The following is a 16,193-nucleotide window of genomic DNA, read 5'->3' as shown; positions in this document are numbered from 1 at the left end:
CTGTTCTAACGTGTGTGTGTGTCCTCTCTCCAGGTCTTTAGCTGTTGGAACCAAATCAGGCTACAAGTTCTTCTCCCTATCGTCTGTGGACAAGTTGGAGCAGATTTATGAATGTAGTGAGTATCAATATCATATGGATTTATGACGTGTATATATAATATAATATATATGAAATACTGCACTTACTAGATACCACCCAGTCATAACCATCACTCTTAATGTTGTTTTACAGTAATATGGAATGGCTATATATTTACTATATATACATTGCTTTCAGAAAGTATTCAGACCCCTTGACCTTTTCCATGTTTTGTTACATTACAGAATTATTCTAAAATGTATTAAATTGTTTTTCCCCCTCATCAATCTACACACAATACCCTATAATGACATCACAATACCCCATAATGACATCACAATACCCCATAATGACATCACAGTACCCCATAATGACATCACAATACCCCATAATGACATCACAATACCCTATAATGACATCACAATACCCCATAATGATATCACAATACCCCATAATGCCATCACAATACCCCATAATGACATCACAGTACCCTATAATGACATCACAATACCCTATAATGACAAAGCAAAAACAAGTTTTTCGAAATTTTGATAATTTATCAAAATAATTTACATAAATATTCAGACCCTTTACTCTGTACTTTGTTGAAGCACCTTTGGCAGCGATTACAGCCTCAGGTCTTCTTGGGTATCACGCTAAAAGCTTGGCACACCTGTATTTAGGGAGTTTCTCCCATTCTTCTCTGCAGATCCTCTCAAGCTCTGTCAGGTTGAATGGGGAGCGTCGCTGCACAGCTATTTTCAGGTCTCTCCAGAGATGTTTGATCAGGTTCAAGTCCGGGCTCTGGCTGGACCACTCAAGGACATTCAGAGACTTGTCCCGAAGCCCTTCCTGCGTTGTCTTGGCTGTGTGCTTAGGGTTGTTGTCCTGTTGGAAGGTGAACCTTCGCCCCAGTCTTAACCTGCTCCAGAGCCCTCAGGGCTTTTCATCAAGGACCTCTTTGCACTTTGCTCTGTTCATCTTTCCCTCGATCCTGACTAGTCTCCCAGCCCCTGTCGCTGAGAAACATTCCCACAGCATGATGCTGCCACCACCATGCATCACCGTAGGGATGCTGCCACCACCATGCTTCACCGTAGGGATGCTGCCACCACCATGCTTCACCGTAGGGATGGAGCCATGTTTTCCTCCAGACGTGACGCTTGGCATTCAGGCCAAATAGTTCAATCTTGGTTTCATCAGACCAGAGAATCTTGTTTCTCATGTTCAGAGTCCTTTAGGTGCCTTTTGGCAAACTCCAAGCGGGCTGTCATGTGCCTTTTTACTGAGGAGTGGCTTCCGTCTGGCCACTCTACTATAAAGGCCTGATTGGTGGAGTGCTGCAGAGATGGTTGTCCTTCTGGAAGGTTCTCTCATCTCCACAGAGGAACTCTGGAGCTATGTCAGAGTGACCATCAGGTTCTTGGTCGACCTGACCAAGGCCCTTTTCCACCGATTGCTCAGTTTGGCCGGGCGACCAGGTCTAGGAAGAGTCTAGGCGGTTCCAAACTTCTTCCATTTAAGAATCATGGAGGCCACTGTGTTCTTGGGGACCTTCAATGCTAAATAAACTTTTTATTTTGTATAAATCTGCAAACATTTCTAGAAAAAAACAGTTTTCTCTTAGTTAGCAGAAATTTAAAAAAAAAAATAGTAAAATCAAAAGAAATATGTTTTTGCTTTCTCATTATGGGATATTGTGATGTCATTATGGGGTATTGTGATGTCATTATGGGGTATTGTGATGTCATTATGGGGTATTGTGATGTCATTATGGGGTATTGTGATGTCGTTATGGGGTATTGTGATGTCATTATGGGGTATTGTGATGTCATTATGGGGTATTGTGATGTCATTATGGGGTATTGTGATGTCATTATGGGGTATTGTGATGTCGTTATGAGGTATTGTGATGTCGTTATGAGGTATTGTGATGTCATTATGGGGTATTGTGATGTCGTTATGAGGTATTGTGATGTCATTATGGGGTATTGTGATGTCATTATGGGGCATTGTGATGTCATTATGGGGTATTGTGTGTAGATTGATGAGGGGAAAATGTCATCCATTTTAGAACAAGGCTGTAACATAGTCAAACGTAAAAAGTCAAGGGGTCTGAATACTTTCCTGAAGGTCCTGTACTACAGACATGTATTCCACTCACAGGCCATACAGTCATCATCCCCACTGTTAATGTAGGATCACTATAATATGGAATAGCTCTCTAGAATATTAGAGCAATGGGGTTATACTGTGTGGTACTAATGTGTGTGTGTGTGTGTGTGTGTGCACGCTCAGCGGACACAGAGGATGTGTGTATTGTAGAGCGTCTGTTCAGCAGTAGTCTGGTGGCGATCGTCAGTCTGAAGGCTCCTAGGAAGCTGAAGGTCTGTCACTTCAAGAAAGGAACGGAGATCTGTAACTATAGTTACAGTAACACTATACTGGCTGTCAAGCTCAACAGACAGGTAGGAACGCACGCACACACGCACACACACACACACACACACACACACACACACACACACACACACACACACACACACACACACACACACACACACACACACACACACACACACACACACACACACACACACACACACACAGTGATATGTGATGATGAGCAGGAGTGTGTGTTTCAGAGGCTGATAGTATGTCTGGACAGGTGTGTTAAACTCCTAGCTACAACACTGAAGATTCCTGTGTGTGTTTCAGAGGCTGATAGTATGTCTGGAGGAATCTCTGTACATCCACAACATCAGAGACATGAAGGTCCTGCACACCATCAGAGAGACACCTCCCAACCCCTCAGGTAAAACCCTTAACCTAGAACTACATCTAGCCCAACCCCTCAGGTAAAACCCTTAACCTAGAACTACATCTAGCCCAACCCCTCAGGTAAAACCCTTAACCTAGAACTACATCTAGCCCAACCCCTCAGGTAAAACCCTTAACCTAGAACTACATCTAGCCCAACCCCTCAGGTAAAACCCTTAACCTAGAACTACATCTAGCCCAACCCCTCAGGTAAAACCCTTAACCTAGAACTACATCTAGCCCAACCCCTCAGGTAAAACCCTTAACCTAGAACTACATCTAGCCCAACCCCTCAGGTAAAACCCTTAACCTAGAACTACATCTAGCCCAACCCCTCAGGTAAAACCCTTAACCTAGAACTACATCTAGCCCAACCCCTCAGGTAAAACCCTTAACCTAGAACTACATCTAGCCCAACCCCTCAGGTAAAACCCTTAACCTAGAACTACATCTAGCCCAACCCCTCAGGTAAAACCCTTAACCTAGAACTACATCTAGCCCAACCCCTCAGGTAAAACCCTTAACCTAGGACTAAATCCCAACCCCTCAGGTAAAACCCTTAACCTAGGACTAAATCCCAACCCCTCAGGTAAAACCCTTAACCTAGGACTAAATCCCAACCCCTCAGGTAAAACCCTTAACCTAGGACAACATCTAGCCCAACCCCTCAGGTAAAACCCTTAACCTAGGACTAAATCCCAACCCCTCAGGTAAAACCCTTAACCTAGGACTACATCTAGCCCAACCCCTCAGGTAAAACCCTTAACCTAGAACTAAATCCCAACCCCTCAGGTAAAACCCTTAACCTAGGACTAAATCCCAACCCCTCAGGTAAAACCCTTAACCTAGGACAACATCTAGCCCAACCCCTCAGGTAAAACCCTTAACCTAGGACTAAATCCCAACCCCTCAGGTAAAACCCTTAACCTAGGACTAAATCCCAACCCCTCAGGTAAAACCCTTAACCTAGGACAACATCTAGCCCAACCCCTCAGGTAAAACCCTTAACCTAGAACTACATCTAGCCCAACCCCTCAGGTAAAACCCTTAACCTAGAACTAAATCCCAACCCCTCAGGTAAAACCCTTAACCTAGGACAACATCTAGCCCAACCCCTCAGGTAAAACCCTTAACCTAGAACTACATCTAGCCCAACCCCTCAGGTAAAACCCTTAACCTAGAACTACATCTAGCCCAACCCCTCAGGTAAAACCCTTAACCTAGAACTACATCTAGCCCAACCCCTCAGGTAAAACCCTTAACCTAGGACTAAATCCCAACCCCTCAGGTAAAACCCTTAACCTAGGACTAAATCCCAACCCCTCAGGTAAAACCTTTAACCTAGAACTACATCTAGCCCAACCCCTCAGGTAAAACCCTTAACCTAGAACTACATCTAGCCCAACCCCTCAGGTAAAACCCTTAACCTAGGACTAAATCCCAACCCCTCAGGTAAAACCCTTAACCTAGGACTAAATCCCAACCCCTCAGGTAAAACCCTTAACCTAGAACTACATCTAGCCCAACCCCTCAGGTAAAACCCTTAACCTAGAACTACATCTAGCCCAACCCCTCAGGTAAAACCCTTAACCTAGAACTACATCTAGCCCAACCCCTCAGGTAAAACCCTTAACCTAGGACTAAATCCCAACCCCTCAGGTAAAACCCTTAACCTAGGACAACATCTAGCCCAACCCCTCAGGTAAAACCCTTAACCTAGGACTAAATCCCAACCCCTCAGGTAAAACCCTTAACCTAGGACTAAATCCCAACCCCTCAGGTAAAACCCTTAACCTAGAACGACATCTAGCCCAACCCCTCAGGTAAAACCCTTAACCTAGAACTACATCTAGCCCAACCCCTCAGGTAAAACCCTTAACCTAGAACTACATCTAGCCCAACCCCTCAGGTAAAACCCTTAACCTAGGACTAAATCCCAACCCCTCAGGTAAAACCCTTAACCTAGGACTAAATCCCAACCCCTCAGGTAAAACCCTTAACCTAGGACTAAATCCCAACCCCTCAGGTAAAACCCTTAACCTAGAACTACATCTAGCCCAACCCCTCAGGTAAAACCCTTAACCTAGAACTAAATCCCAACCCCTCAGGTAAAACCCTTAACCTAGGACTAAATCCCAACCCCTCAGGTAAAACCCTTAACCTAGGACTAAATCCCAACCCCTCAGGTAAAACCCTTAACCTAGGACTAAATCCCAACCCCTCAGGTAAAACCCTTAACCTAGAACTACATCTAGCCCAACCCCTCAGGTAAAACCCTTAACCTAGGACTAAATCCCAACCCCTCAGGTAAAACCCTTAACCTAGAACTACATCTAGCCCAACCCCTCAGGTAAAACCCTTAACCTAGAACTACATCTAGCCCAACCCCTCAGGTAAAACCCTTAACCTAGGACTATATCCCAACCCCTCAGATAAAACCCTTAACCTAGGACTAAATCCCAACCCCGCAGGTAAAACCCTTAACCTAGGACTAAATCCCAACCCATATATATACTAAAGTATGTGGAAAACCTTTCAAATTAGGGGTTTCGGCTATTTCAGCCACACCCGTTTCAGACAGGTGTTTAAAATCGAGCACACCGCCATGGAATCTCCATAGACAAACATTGGCAATAGAATGGCCTTACTGAGGAGATCAGTGGCTTTTCAACAACGCTCACAGAATGGGAAATGGTTGCCGATATGGCGTGGTAAGAACTTGACTGGCCTGCACAGAGCCCTGACCTCAGCCCATGGAACACCTTTGGGATGAATTAAGAAACGCCGACTACGAGCCTCATGCTTCCCAACATCAGTGCCGACCTCAGTAATGCTCTCTTGTGGCTGAATGGAAGCAATTCCCCTCAGCAATGTTCCAACATCTAGTGGTGGAACCTGAACCTGTTTAATCCAACCGTATTGTATTTAGTAGTTTTGTGTTCTCTCCTACTGTAATATCTGTGTGTTCTCTCTCCAGGGTTGTGTGTTCTCTCCCCAGGAGTTGTGTGTTCTATCCCCAGGGGCTGTGTGTTTCTCTCCCCAGTAATATCTGTGTGTTCCTCTCCCCAGGGCTGTGTGTTTTCTCTCCTACTGTAATATCTGTGTGTTCTCTCCCCAGGGTTGTGTGTTTTTCTCCTACTGTAATATCTGTGTGTTCTCTCCCCAGGGTTGTGTGTTCTCTCCCCAGGGTTGTGTGTTTTTCTCCCCAGGGCTGTGTGTTTTCTCCCCAGGGTTGTGTGTTCTCTCCCCAGGGTTGTGTGTTTTCTCTCCAGGGTTGTGTGTTCTCTCCCCAGGGTTGTGTGTTTTCTCCTACTATAATATCTGTGTTTTCTCTCCCCAGGGTTGTGTGTTTTCTCTCCAGGGTTGTGTGTTCTCTCCTACTGTAATATCTGTGTGTTCTCTCCCCAGGGTTGTGTGTTCTCTCCCCAGGGTTGTGTGTTCTCTCCCCAGGGTTGTGTGTTCTCTCCCCAGGGTTGTGTGTTCTCTCCCCAGGGTTGTGTGTTCTCTCCCCAGGGTTGTGTGTTCTCTCTCCAGGGTTGTGTGTTCTCTCTCCAGGGTTGTGTGTTCTCTCCCCAGGGTTGTGTGTTCTCTCTCCAGGGTTGTGTGTTCTCTCCCCAGAGTTGTGTGTTCAATCCTACTGTAATATCTGTGTGTTTTCTCCCCAGGGCTGTGTGTTTTCTCCCCAGGGTTGTGTGTTCTCTCCCCAGGGTTGTGTGTTCTCTCCCCAGGGTTGTGTGTTCTCTCCCCAGGGTTGTGTGTTCTCTCCCCAGGGTTGTGTGTTCTCTCTCCAGGGTTGTGTGTTCTCTCTCCAGGGTTGTGTGTTCTCTCTCCAGGGTTTTGTGTTCTCTCCTACTGTAATATCTGTGTGTTCTCTCCCCAGGGTTGTGTGTTCTCTCCCCAGGGTTGTGTGTTTTCTCCTACTGTAATATCTGTGTGTTCTCTCCCCAGGGTTGTGTGTTTTCTCCCTGCTGTAATATCTGTGTGTTCTCTCCCCAGGGTTGTGTGTTCTCTCCCCAGGGTTGTGTGTTTTCTCCCCAGGGTTGTGTGTTCTCTCCTTGTGTGTTTTCTCCCCAGGGTTGTGTGTTCTCTCCCCAGGGTTGTGTGTTTTCTCCCCAGGGTTGTGTGTTCTCTCCCCAGGGTTGTGTGTTCTCTCCCCAGGGTTGTGTGTTCTCTCCCAGGGTTGTGTGTTCTCTCCCCAGGGTTGTGTGTTCTCTCCTAGGGTAATATCTGTGTGTTCTCTCCCCAGGGTTGTGTGTTCTCTCCAGGGTAATATCTGTGTTTTCTCCCCAGGGTTGTGTGTTCTCTCCCCAGGGTTGTGTGTTCTCTCCCCAGGGTTGTGTGTTCTCTCCCCCAGGGTTGTGTGTTCTCTCCCCAGGGTTGTGTGTTCTCTCCCCAGGGTTGTGTGTTCTCTCCCCAGGTTTTGTGTTTTCTCCCCAGGGTTGTGTCTTTTCTTCCCAGGGCTGTGTGTTTTCTCCCCAGGGCTGTGTGTTTCTCTCCTACTGTAATATCTGTGTGTTCTCTCCCCCAGGGTTGTGTGTTCTCTCCCCAGGGCTGTGTGTTTTCTCCCCAGGGTTGTGTGTTTCTCCCTAGGGCTGTGTGTTTTCTCCTACTGTAATATCTGTGTGTTTCTCTCCTACAGTAATATCTGTGTGTTCTCTCTCCCCAGGGTTGTGTGTTCTCTCCCCCAGGGTTGTGTGTTCTCTCCCCAGGGTTGTGTGTTTCTCCCCATGGTTGTGTGTTTTCTCCTACTGTAATATCTGTGTGTTCTCTCCCCAGGGTTGTGTGTTCTCTCCCCAGGGTTGTGTGTTTTCTCCCCAGGGTTGTGTGTTTTCTCCCCAGGGTTGTGTGTTCTCTCCCCAGGGTTGTGTGTTCTCTCCCCAGGGTTGTGTGTTCTCTCCCCTGGGTTGTGTATTCTCTCCCCAGGGTTCTGTGTGTTCTCTCCCCAGGGTTGTGTGTTCTCTCCCCAGGGTTGTGTTCTCTCTCCAGGGTTGTGTGTTCTCTCTCCAGGGTTGTGTGTTCTCTCTCCAGGGTTGTGTGTTCTCTCTCCAGGGTTGTGTGTTCTCTCTCCAGGGTTGTGTGTTCTCTCCAGGGTTGTGTGTTCTCTCTCCAGGGTTGTGTGTTCTCTCTCCAGGGTTGTGTGTTTTCTCCCTCCTGAGTTCTGTGTGTTTTCTCCCCTGGGTTGTGTGTTTTCTCCCAGGGTTGTGTGTTTTCTCCCCGTAGGGTCTGTGTGTTTTCTCCAGGGTTGTGTGTTTTCTCCTCCTGTAATATCTGTGTGTTTTTTCTCCCCAGGGTTGTGTGTTCTCTCTCCAGGGTTGTGTGTTTTCTCCTACTGTAATATCTGTGTTTTCTCTCCAGGGTTGTGTGTTTTCTCTCCAGGGTTGTGTGTTTTCTCCTACTGTAATATCTGTGTTTCTCTCCCCAGGGTTGTGTGTTCTCTCCCCAGGGTTGTGTGTTCTCTCCCCTGGGTTGTGTGTTCTCTCCCCAGGGTTGTGTGTTCTCTCCCAGGTTGTGTGTTCTCTCCCAGGTTTGTGTGTTTTCTCCCCAGGGTTGTGTCTTTTCTTCCCAGGGCTGTGTGTTTTCTCCTACTGTAATATCTGTGTGTTCTCTCCTACTGTAATATCTGTGTGTTCTCTCCCCAGGGTTGTGTGTTCTCTCCCCAGGGCTGTGTGTTTTCTCCCCAGGGTTGTGTGTTTTCTCCCTAGGGCTGTGTGTTTTCTCCTACTGTAATATCTGTGTGTTCTCTCCTACTGTAATATCTGTGTGTTCTCTCCCCAGGGTTGTATGTTCTCTCCCCAGGGCTGTGTGTTTTCTCCCCAGGGTTGTGTGTTTTCTCCCCATGGTTGTGTGTTTTCTCCTACTGTAATATCTGTGTGTTCTCTCCCCAGGGTTGTGTGTTCTCTCCCCAGGGTTGTGTGTTTTCTCCCCAGGGTTGTGTGTTTTCTCCCCAGGGTTGTGTGTTCTCTCCCCAGGGTTGTGTGTTCTCTCCCAGGGTTGTGTGTTCTCTCCCCAGGGTTGTGTGTTTTCTCCCAGGGTTGTGTGTCTCTCCCCAGGGTTGTGTGTTCTCTCCCCAGGGTTGTGTGTTCTCTCCCAGGGTTGTGTGTTCTCTCCCCAGGTTGTGTATTCTCTCCCAGGGTTGTGTGTTCTCTCTCAGGGTTGTGTGTTTTCTCCTACTGTAATATCTGTGTTTTCTCCCCAGGTTGTGTGTTTTCTCCTACTGTAATATCTGTGTGTTTCTCCCCAGGGTTGTGTGTTTTCTCCTACTGTAATATCTGTGTGTTTTCTCCCCAGGGTTGTGTGTTTTATCCTCCTGTAATATCTGTGTGTTTTCTCCCCAGGGTTGTGTGTTCTCTCTCCAGGGTTGTGTGTTTTCTCCCACTGTAATATCTGTGTGTTTTCTCCCCAGGGTTGTGTGTTTTCTCCTACTGTAATATCTGTGTGTTTTCTCCCCAGGGTTGTGTGTTTTCTCCTACTGTAATATCTGTGTGTTTTCTCTCCAGGGTTGTGTGTTTTATCCTCCTGTAATATCTGTGTGTTTTCTCCCCAGGGTTGTGTGTTCTCTCCCCAGGGTTGTGTGTTTTCTCCTACTGTAATATCTGTGTGTTTTCTCCCAGGGTTGTGTGTTTTCTCCTACTGTAATATCTGTGTGTTTTCTCCAGGGTTGTGTGTTTTATCCTCCTGTAATATCTGTGTGTTTTCTCCCCAGGGTTGTGTGTTCTCTCCCCAGGGTTGTGTGTTTTCTCCTACTGTAATATCTGTGTGTTTTCTCCCCAGGGTTGTGTGTTCTCTCCCCAGGGTTGTGTGTTTTCTCCTACTGTAATATCTGTGTGTTTTCTCTCCAGGGTTGTGTGTTCTCTCCCCAGGGTTGTGTGTTTTCTCCCCAGGGTTGTGTGTTTTCTCCTACTGTAATATCTGTGTGTTCTCTCTCCAGGGTTGTGTGTTCTCTCCCCAGGGTTGTGTGTTCTCTCCCCAGGGTTGTGTGTTCTCTCCCCAGGGTTGTGTGTTCTCCCCTAGGGTTGTGTGTTCTCTCCCAGGGTTGTGTGTTCTCTCCCAGGGTTGTGTGTTTTCTCTCCCAGGGTTGTGTGTTTTCTCCCCAGGGTTGTGTGTTCTCTCCCCAGGGTTGTGTGTTTTCTCCTACTGTAATATCTGTGTGTTTTCTCCCCAGGGTTGTGTGCTCTCTCCATCAGTAATGATAACTGTTACCTGGCCTACCCCGGCAGTGCTACAATAGGAGAGGTCCAGGTGTTTGACGCGGTCAACCTGGTATGACCACACACTGGCACACACACTGGCACACACACACACACACACACACACACCTCACCACACACACACACACACACACACACACACACACACACACACACACACACACACACACACAGACATACACACACACACACATTGAAGATGGCTAGCTCTACTACAACTGTGGTGTTTCAGTCTCTGTGTGTTTAACTGTGTCTCCAGAGGGCGGCCAACATGATCCCAGCCCATGACAGTCCATTAGCAGCTGTGGTGTTTGATGCTAGCGGAACCAAACTGGCCACAGCCTCGGAGAAGGTGGGACACTTTAAACTGTTACACTGAACTACTGAGGTGGTGTCAGCCGGTACCTCTGCCCTGACCCTTAATCCCGACCCTTAACTCTGGCCCTTAACCCTGACCCTTAACCTTGACCCTTAACCCTGACCCTTACCATACAGATACTATTTTCTATCCATCTCTATGGCCCTTAACCCTGACCCTTAACCCTGACCCTTAACCCTGGCCTTGGCCCTTAACCCTGACCCTTCCATGGTAGCAGATCTGATGGGTATTAACAGTGTAGTGGTGGACCGGCTGGAAGTGTGTGTGTTGTAACCTCGCTGTATCAGGGATCAGCTATCCTGTGTGTAATGTAACCAGTGTGTTCTGATAGGGTACGGTGATTCGTGTGTTCTCCATCCCTGAGGGACAGAAACTGTTTGAGTTCCGTCGAGGAGTCAAAAGGTAGGACGTCTTCTTCGTCTCCCTCCTTCTTCATCTCCCTCCTTCTTCTTCATCTCCCTCCTTCTTCATCTTCTCCCTCCTTCTTCATCTCCCTCCTTCTTCTTCATCTCCCTCCTTCTTCTTATTCTTCTCCCTCCTTCTTCATCTCCCTCCTTCTTCTTCTTCATCTCCCTCCTTCTTCATCTCCCTTCTTCATCTCCCTCCTTCTTCATCTCCCTCCTTCTTCATCTCCCTCCTTCTTCATCTCCCTTCCTTCTTCTTCTCCCTCCTTCTTCCCTCCCTCTCTTCTTCTTCCTCCCTCCTTCTTCTTCTTCTTCTCCCTCCTTCTTCATCTCCCTCCTTCTTCTCAATCTCCCTCCTTCTTCTTCATCTCCCTCTGTCTTCTTCTTCTCCCTCCTTCATCTCCCTCCTTCTTCTTCATCTTCCTCCTTCTTCTTCTCCCTCCTTCTTCTTCTTCTCCTCCTTCTTCTCCTCCTTCTTCTTCATCTCCCTCCTTCTTCTTCTCCCTCCTTCTTCATCTCCCTCCTTCTTCTTCATCTCCTCCTTCTTCTTCCCTCTTCTCCTCCCTCCTTCTTCTTCTCTCCTCCTTCTTCTTCTCCCTCCTTCTTCATCTTCTCCCTCCTTCTTCTTCATCTCCTCCTTCTTCATCTCCCTCCTTTTTCTTCTCCCTCCTTCTTCTTCATCTCCCTCCTTCTTCTTCATCTCCCTCCTTTTTCTTCTCCCTCCTTCTTCATCTTCTCCTCCTTCTTCTTCATCTCCCTCCTTCTTCTCCTTCATTCCACTCTATATAGTAATATGTGTTTTAATAGTGGACAATATTAAATGAGCTACAGCTGAGTTCAGTCTGACACACTGAAGTGTGTGTGTGTGTGTGTGTGTGTGTGTGTGTGTGTGTGTGTGTGTGTGTGTGTGTGTGTGTGTGTGTGTGTGTGTGTGTGTGTGTGTGTGTGTGTGTGTGTGTGTGTGTGTGTGTGTGTGTGTGTGTGTGTGTTAGGTGTGTATCTATCTGTTCCCTGGCCTTCAGTATGGAAGGCCTCTACCTATCAGCATCCAGTAACACGGAGACGGTCCACATCTTCAAACTAGAGACGCAGAAAGAGAAGTAAGTACCCCCGCCCCCCCCTCACCTGGCTGCATTAGTCTGATTCTAGATGTTGTCCTGTATATTAACATGGTGTGTGTGTGTAGGTCAACAGAGGAGGTGTTGTCCTGTATATTAACATGGTGTGTGTGTGTAGGTCAACAGAGGAGGTGTTGTCCTGTATATTAACATGGTGTGTGTGTGTAGGTCAACAGAGGAGGTGTTGTCCTGTATATTAACATGGTGTGTGTGTGTAGGTCAACAGAGGAGGTGTTGTCCTGTATATTAACATGGTGTGTGTGTGTAGGTCAACAGAGGAGGTGTTGTCCTGTATTAACATGGTGTGTGTGTGTAGGTCAACAGAGGAGGTGTTGTCCTGTATATTAACATGGTGTGTGTGTAGGTCAACAGAGGAGGTGTTGTCCTGTATATTAACATGGTGTGTGTGTGTAGGTCAACAGAGGAGGTGTTGTCCTGTATATTAACATGGTGTGTGTAGGTCAACAGAGGAGGTGTTGTCCTGTATATTAACATGGTGTGTGTAGGTCAACAGAGGAGGTGTTGTCCTGTATATTAACATGGTGTGTGTGTGTAGGTCAACAGAGGAGGTGTTGTCCTGTATATTAACATGGTGTGTGTAGGTCACCAGAGGAGGTGTTGTCCTGTATATTAACATGGTGTGTGTGTGTAGGTCAACAGAGGAGGTGTTGTCCTGTATATTAACATGGTGTGTGTAGGTCAACAGAGGAGGTGTTGTCCTGTATATTAACATGGTGTGTGTAGGTCAACAGAGGAGGTGTTGTCCTGTATATTAACATGGTGTGTGTAGGTCAACAGAGGAGGTGTTGTCCTGTATATTAACATGGTGTGTGTGTGTAGGTCACCAGAGGAGGTGTTGTCCTGTATATTAACATGGTGTGTGTGTGTAGGTCAACAGAGGAGGTGTTGTCCTGTATATTAACATGGTGTGTGTGTGTAGGTCAACAACAGAGGAGGGAGGTGTTGTCCTGTATATTAACATGGTGTGTGTAGGTCAACAGAGGAGGTGTTGTCCTGTATATTAACATGGTGTGTGTGTGTAGGTCAACAGAGGAGGTGTTGTCCTGTATATTAACATGGTGTGTGTAGGTCAACAGAGGAGGTGTTGTCCTGTATATTAACATGGTGTGTGTAGGTCAACAGAGGAGGTGTTGTCCTGTATATTAACATGGTGTGTAGGTCAACAGAGGAGGTGTTGTCCTGTATATTAACATGGTGTGTGTAGGTCAACAGAGGAGGTGTTGTCCTGTATATTAACATGGTGTGTGTAGGTCAACAGAGGAGGTGTTGTCCTGTATATTAACATGGTGTGTGTAGGTCAACAGAGGAGGTGTTGTCCTGTATATTAACATGGTGTGTGTGTGTAGGCCAACAGAGGAGGTGTTGTCCTGTATATTAACATGGTGTGTGTGTGTAGGTCAACAGAGGAGGTGTTGTCCTGTATATTAACATGGTGTGTGTGTGTAGGTCAACAGAGGAGGTGTTGTCCTGTATATTAACATGGTGTGTGTAGGTCAACAGAGGAGGTGTTGTCCTGTATATTAACATGGTGTGTGTGTTGTCCTGTAGGTCAACAGAGGAGGTGTTGTCCTGTATATTAACATGGTGTGTGTGTGTAGGCCAACAGAGGAGGTGTTGTCCTGTATATTAACATGGTGTGTGTAGGTCAACAGAGGAGGTGTTGTCCTGTATATTAACATGGTGTGTGTAGGCCAACAGAGGAGGTGTTGTCCTGTATATTAACATGGTGTGTGTGTGGTCAACAGAGGAGGTGTTGTCCTGTATATTAACATGGTGTGTGTAGGTCAACAGAGGAGGTGTTGTCCTGTATATTAACATGGTGTGTGTGTGTAGGTCAACAGAGGAGGTGTTGTCCTGTATATTAACATGGTGTGTGTAGGTCAACAGAGGAGGTGTTGTCCTGTATATTAACATGGTGTGTGTGTGTCAACAGAGGAGGTGTTGTCCTGTATATTAACATGGTGTGTGGTCAACAGAGGAGGTGTAGGTCAACAGAGGAGGTGTTGTCCTGTATATTAACATGGTGTGTGTAGGTCAACAGAGGAGGTGTTGTCCTGTATATTAACATGGTGTGTGTAGGTCAACAGAGGAGGTGTTGTCCTGTATATTAACATGGTGTGTGTAGGTCAACAGAGGAGGTGTTGTCCTGTATATTAACATGGTGTGTGTGTGTAGGTCAACAGAGGAGGTGTTGTCCTGTATATTAACATGGTGTGTGTAGGTCAACAGAGGAGGTGTTGTCCTGTATATTAACATGGTGTGTGTAGGTCAACAGAGGAGGTGTTGTCCTGTATATTAACATGGTGTGTGTAGGTCAACAGAGGAGGTGTTGTCCTGTATATTAACATGGTGTGTGTGTAGGTCAACAGAGGAGGTGTTGTCCTGTATATTAACATGGTGTGTAGGTCAACAGAGGAGGTGTTGTCCTGTATATTAACATGGTGTGTGTGTGTAGGTCAACAGAGGAGGTGTTGTCCTGTATATTAACATGGTGTGTGTAGGTCAACAGAGGAGGTGTTGTCCTGTATTAACATGGTGTGTGTGTGTAGGTAGAGGAGGTGGAAGCAACAGAGGAGGTGTTGTCCTGTATATTAACATGGTGTGTGTGTGTAGGTCAACAGAGGAGGTGTTGTCCTGTATATTAACATGGTGTGTGTGTAGGTCAACAGAGGAGGTGCTGTCCTGTATATTAACATGGTGTGTGTAGGTCAACAGAGGAGGTGTTGTCCTGTAAATTAACATGGTGTGTAGGTCAACAGAGGAGGTGTTGTCCTGTATATTAACATGGTGTGTGTAGGTCAACAGAGGAGGTATATTAACATGGTGTGTGTAGGTCAACAGAGGAGGTGTTGTCCTGTATATTAACATGGTGTGTGTGTAGGCCAACAGAGGAGGTGTTGTCCTGTATATTAACATGGTGTGTAGGTCAACAGAGGAGGTGTTGTCCTGTATATTAACATGGTGTGTGTAGGTCAACAGAGGAGGTGTTGTCCTGTATATTAACATGGTGTGTGTGTAGGTCAACAGAGGAGGTGTTGTCCTGTATATTAACATGGTGTGTGTGTAGGTCAACAGAGGAGGTGTTGTCCTGTAAATTAACATGGTGTGTGTGTAGGTCAACAGAGGAGGTGTTGTCCTGTATATTAACATGGTGTGTGTATATTAACATGGTCAACAGAGGAGGTGTTGTCCTGTATATTAACATGGTGTGTGTAGGTCAACAGAGGAGGTGTTGTCCTGTATATTAACATGGTGTGTAGGTCAACAGAGGAGGTGTTGTCCTGTATATTAATATGGTGTGTGTAGGTCAACAGAGGAGGTGTTGTCCTGTATATTAACATGGTGTAGGTCAACAGAGGAGGTGTTGTCCTGTATATTAACATGGTGTGTGTGTGTAGGTCAACAGAGGTGTTGTCCTGTATATTAACATGGTGTGTGTGTGTAGGTCAACAGAGGAGGTGTTGTCCTGTATATTAACATGGTGTGTGTAGGCCAACAGAGGAGGTGTTGTCCTGTATATTAACATGGTGTGTGTGTGTAGGTCAACAGAGGAGGTGTTGTCCTGTATATTAACATGGTGTGTGTAGGTCAACAGAGGAGGTGTTGTCCTGTATATACTATGGTGTGTGTAGGTCAACAGAGGAGGTGTTGTCCTGTATATTAACATGGTGTGTGTGTGTAGGTCAACAGAGGAGGTGTTGTCCTGTATATTAACATGGTGGGGTGTGTAGGTCAACAGAGGAGGTGTTGTCCTGTATATTAACATGGTGTGTGTGTGTAGGTCAACAGAGGAGGTGTTGTCCTGTATATTAACATGGTGTGTGTAGGTCAACAGAGGAGGTGTTGTCCTGTATATTAACATGGTGTGTGTGTGTAGGTCAACAGAGGAGGTGTTGTCCTGTATATTAACATGGTGTGTGTGTGTAGGTCAACAGAGGAGGTGTTGTCCTGTATATTAACATGGTGTGTGTGTGTAGGTCAACAGAGGAGGTGTTGTCCTGTATATTAACATGGTGTGTGTGTGTAGGTCAACAGAGGAGGTGTTGTCCTGTATATTAACATGGTGTGTGTGTGTAGGTCAACAGAGGAGGTGTTGTCCTGTATATTAACATGGTGTGTGTGTGTAGGCCAACAGAGGAGGTGTTGTCCTGTATATTAACATGG

At 46.4% G+C, this 16,193-nt stretch overlaps 1 protein-coding gene across 1 annotated transcript; it reads left to right on the top strand.

The window, feature by feature from the left end:
• Positions 1–25: 25 nt before the first annotated feature.
• Positions 26–13,382, top strand: LOC124029846 (WD repeat domain phosphoinositide-interacting protein 2; the record flags this gene model as incomplete). The annotated part of the gene is made up of 8 exons (XM_046341416.1): positions 26–116; positions 2,378–2,547; positions 2,798–2,894; positions 10,062–10,159; positions 10,367–10,459; positions 10,818–10,888; positions 11,883–11,990; positions 13,376–13,382. Coding segments are annotated over 8 exons (735 nt in total), but the record flags the coding sequence as incomplete, so codon positions are not given.
• Between the last annotated feature and the right edge of the window lie 2,811 nt (positions 13,383–16,193).

The sequence above is a fragment of the Oncorhynchus gorbuscha genome, unplaced genomic scaffold (genome assembly GCF_021184085.1).
Source record: "Oncorhynchus gorbuscha isolate QuinsamMale2020 ecotype Even-year unplaced genomic scaffold, OgorEven_v1.0 Un_scaffold_7889, whole genome shotgun sequence".
Taxonomy (NCBI): Eukaryota; Metazoa; Chordata; class Actinopteri; order Salmoniformes; family Salmonidae; genus Oncorhynchus; species Oncorhynchus gorbuscha.
The sequence above is the reverse complement of the archived record's forward strand: the minus strand, read 5'-3'. Positions and strand labels throughout refer to the sequence as shown.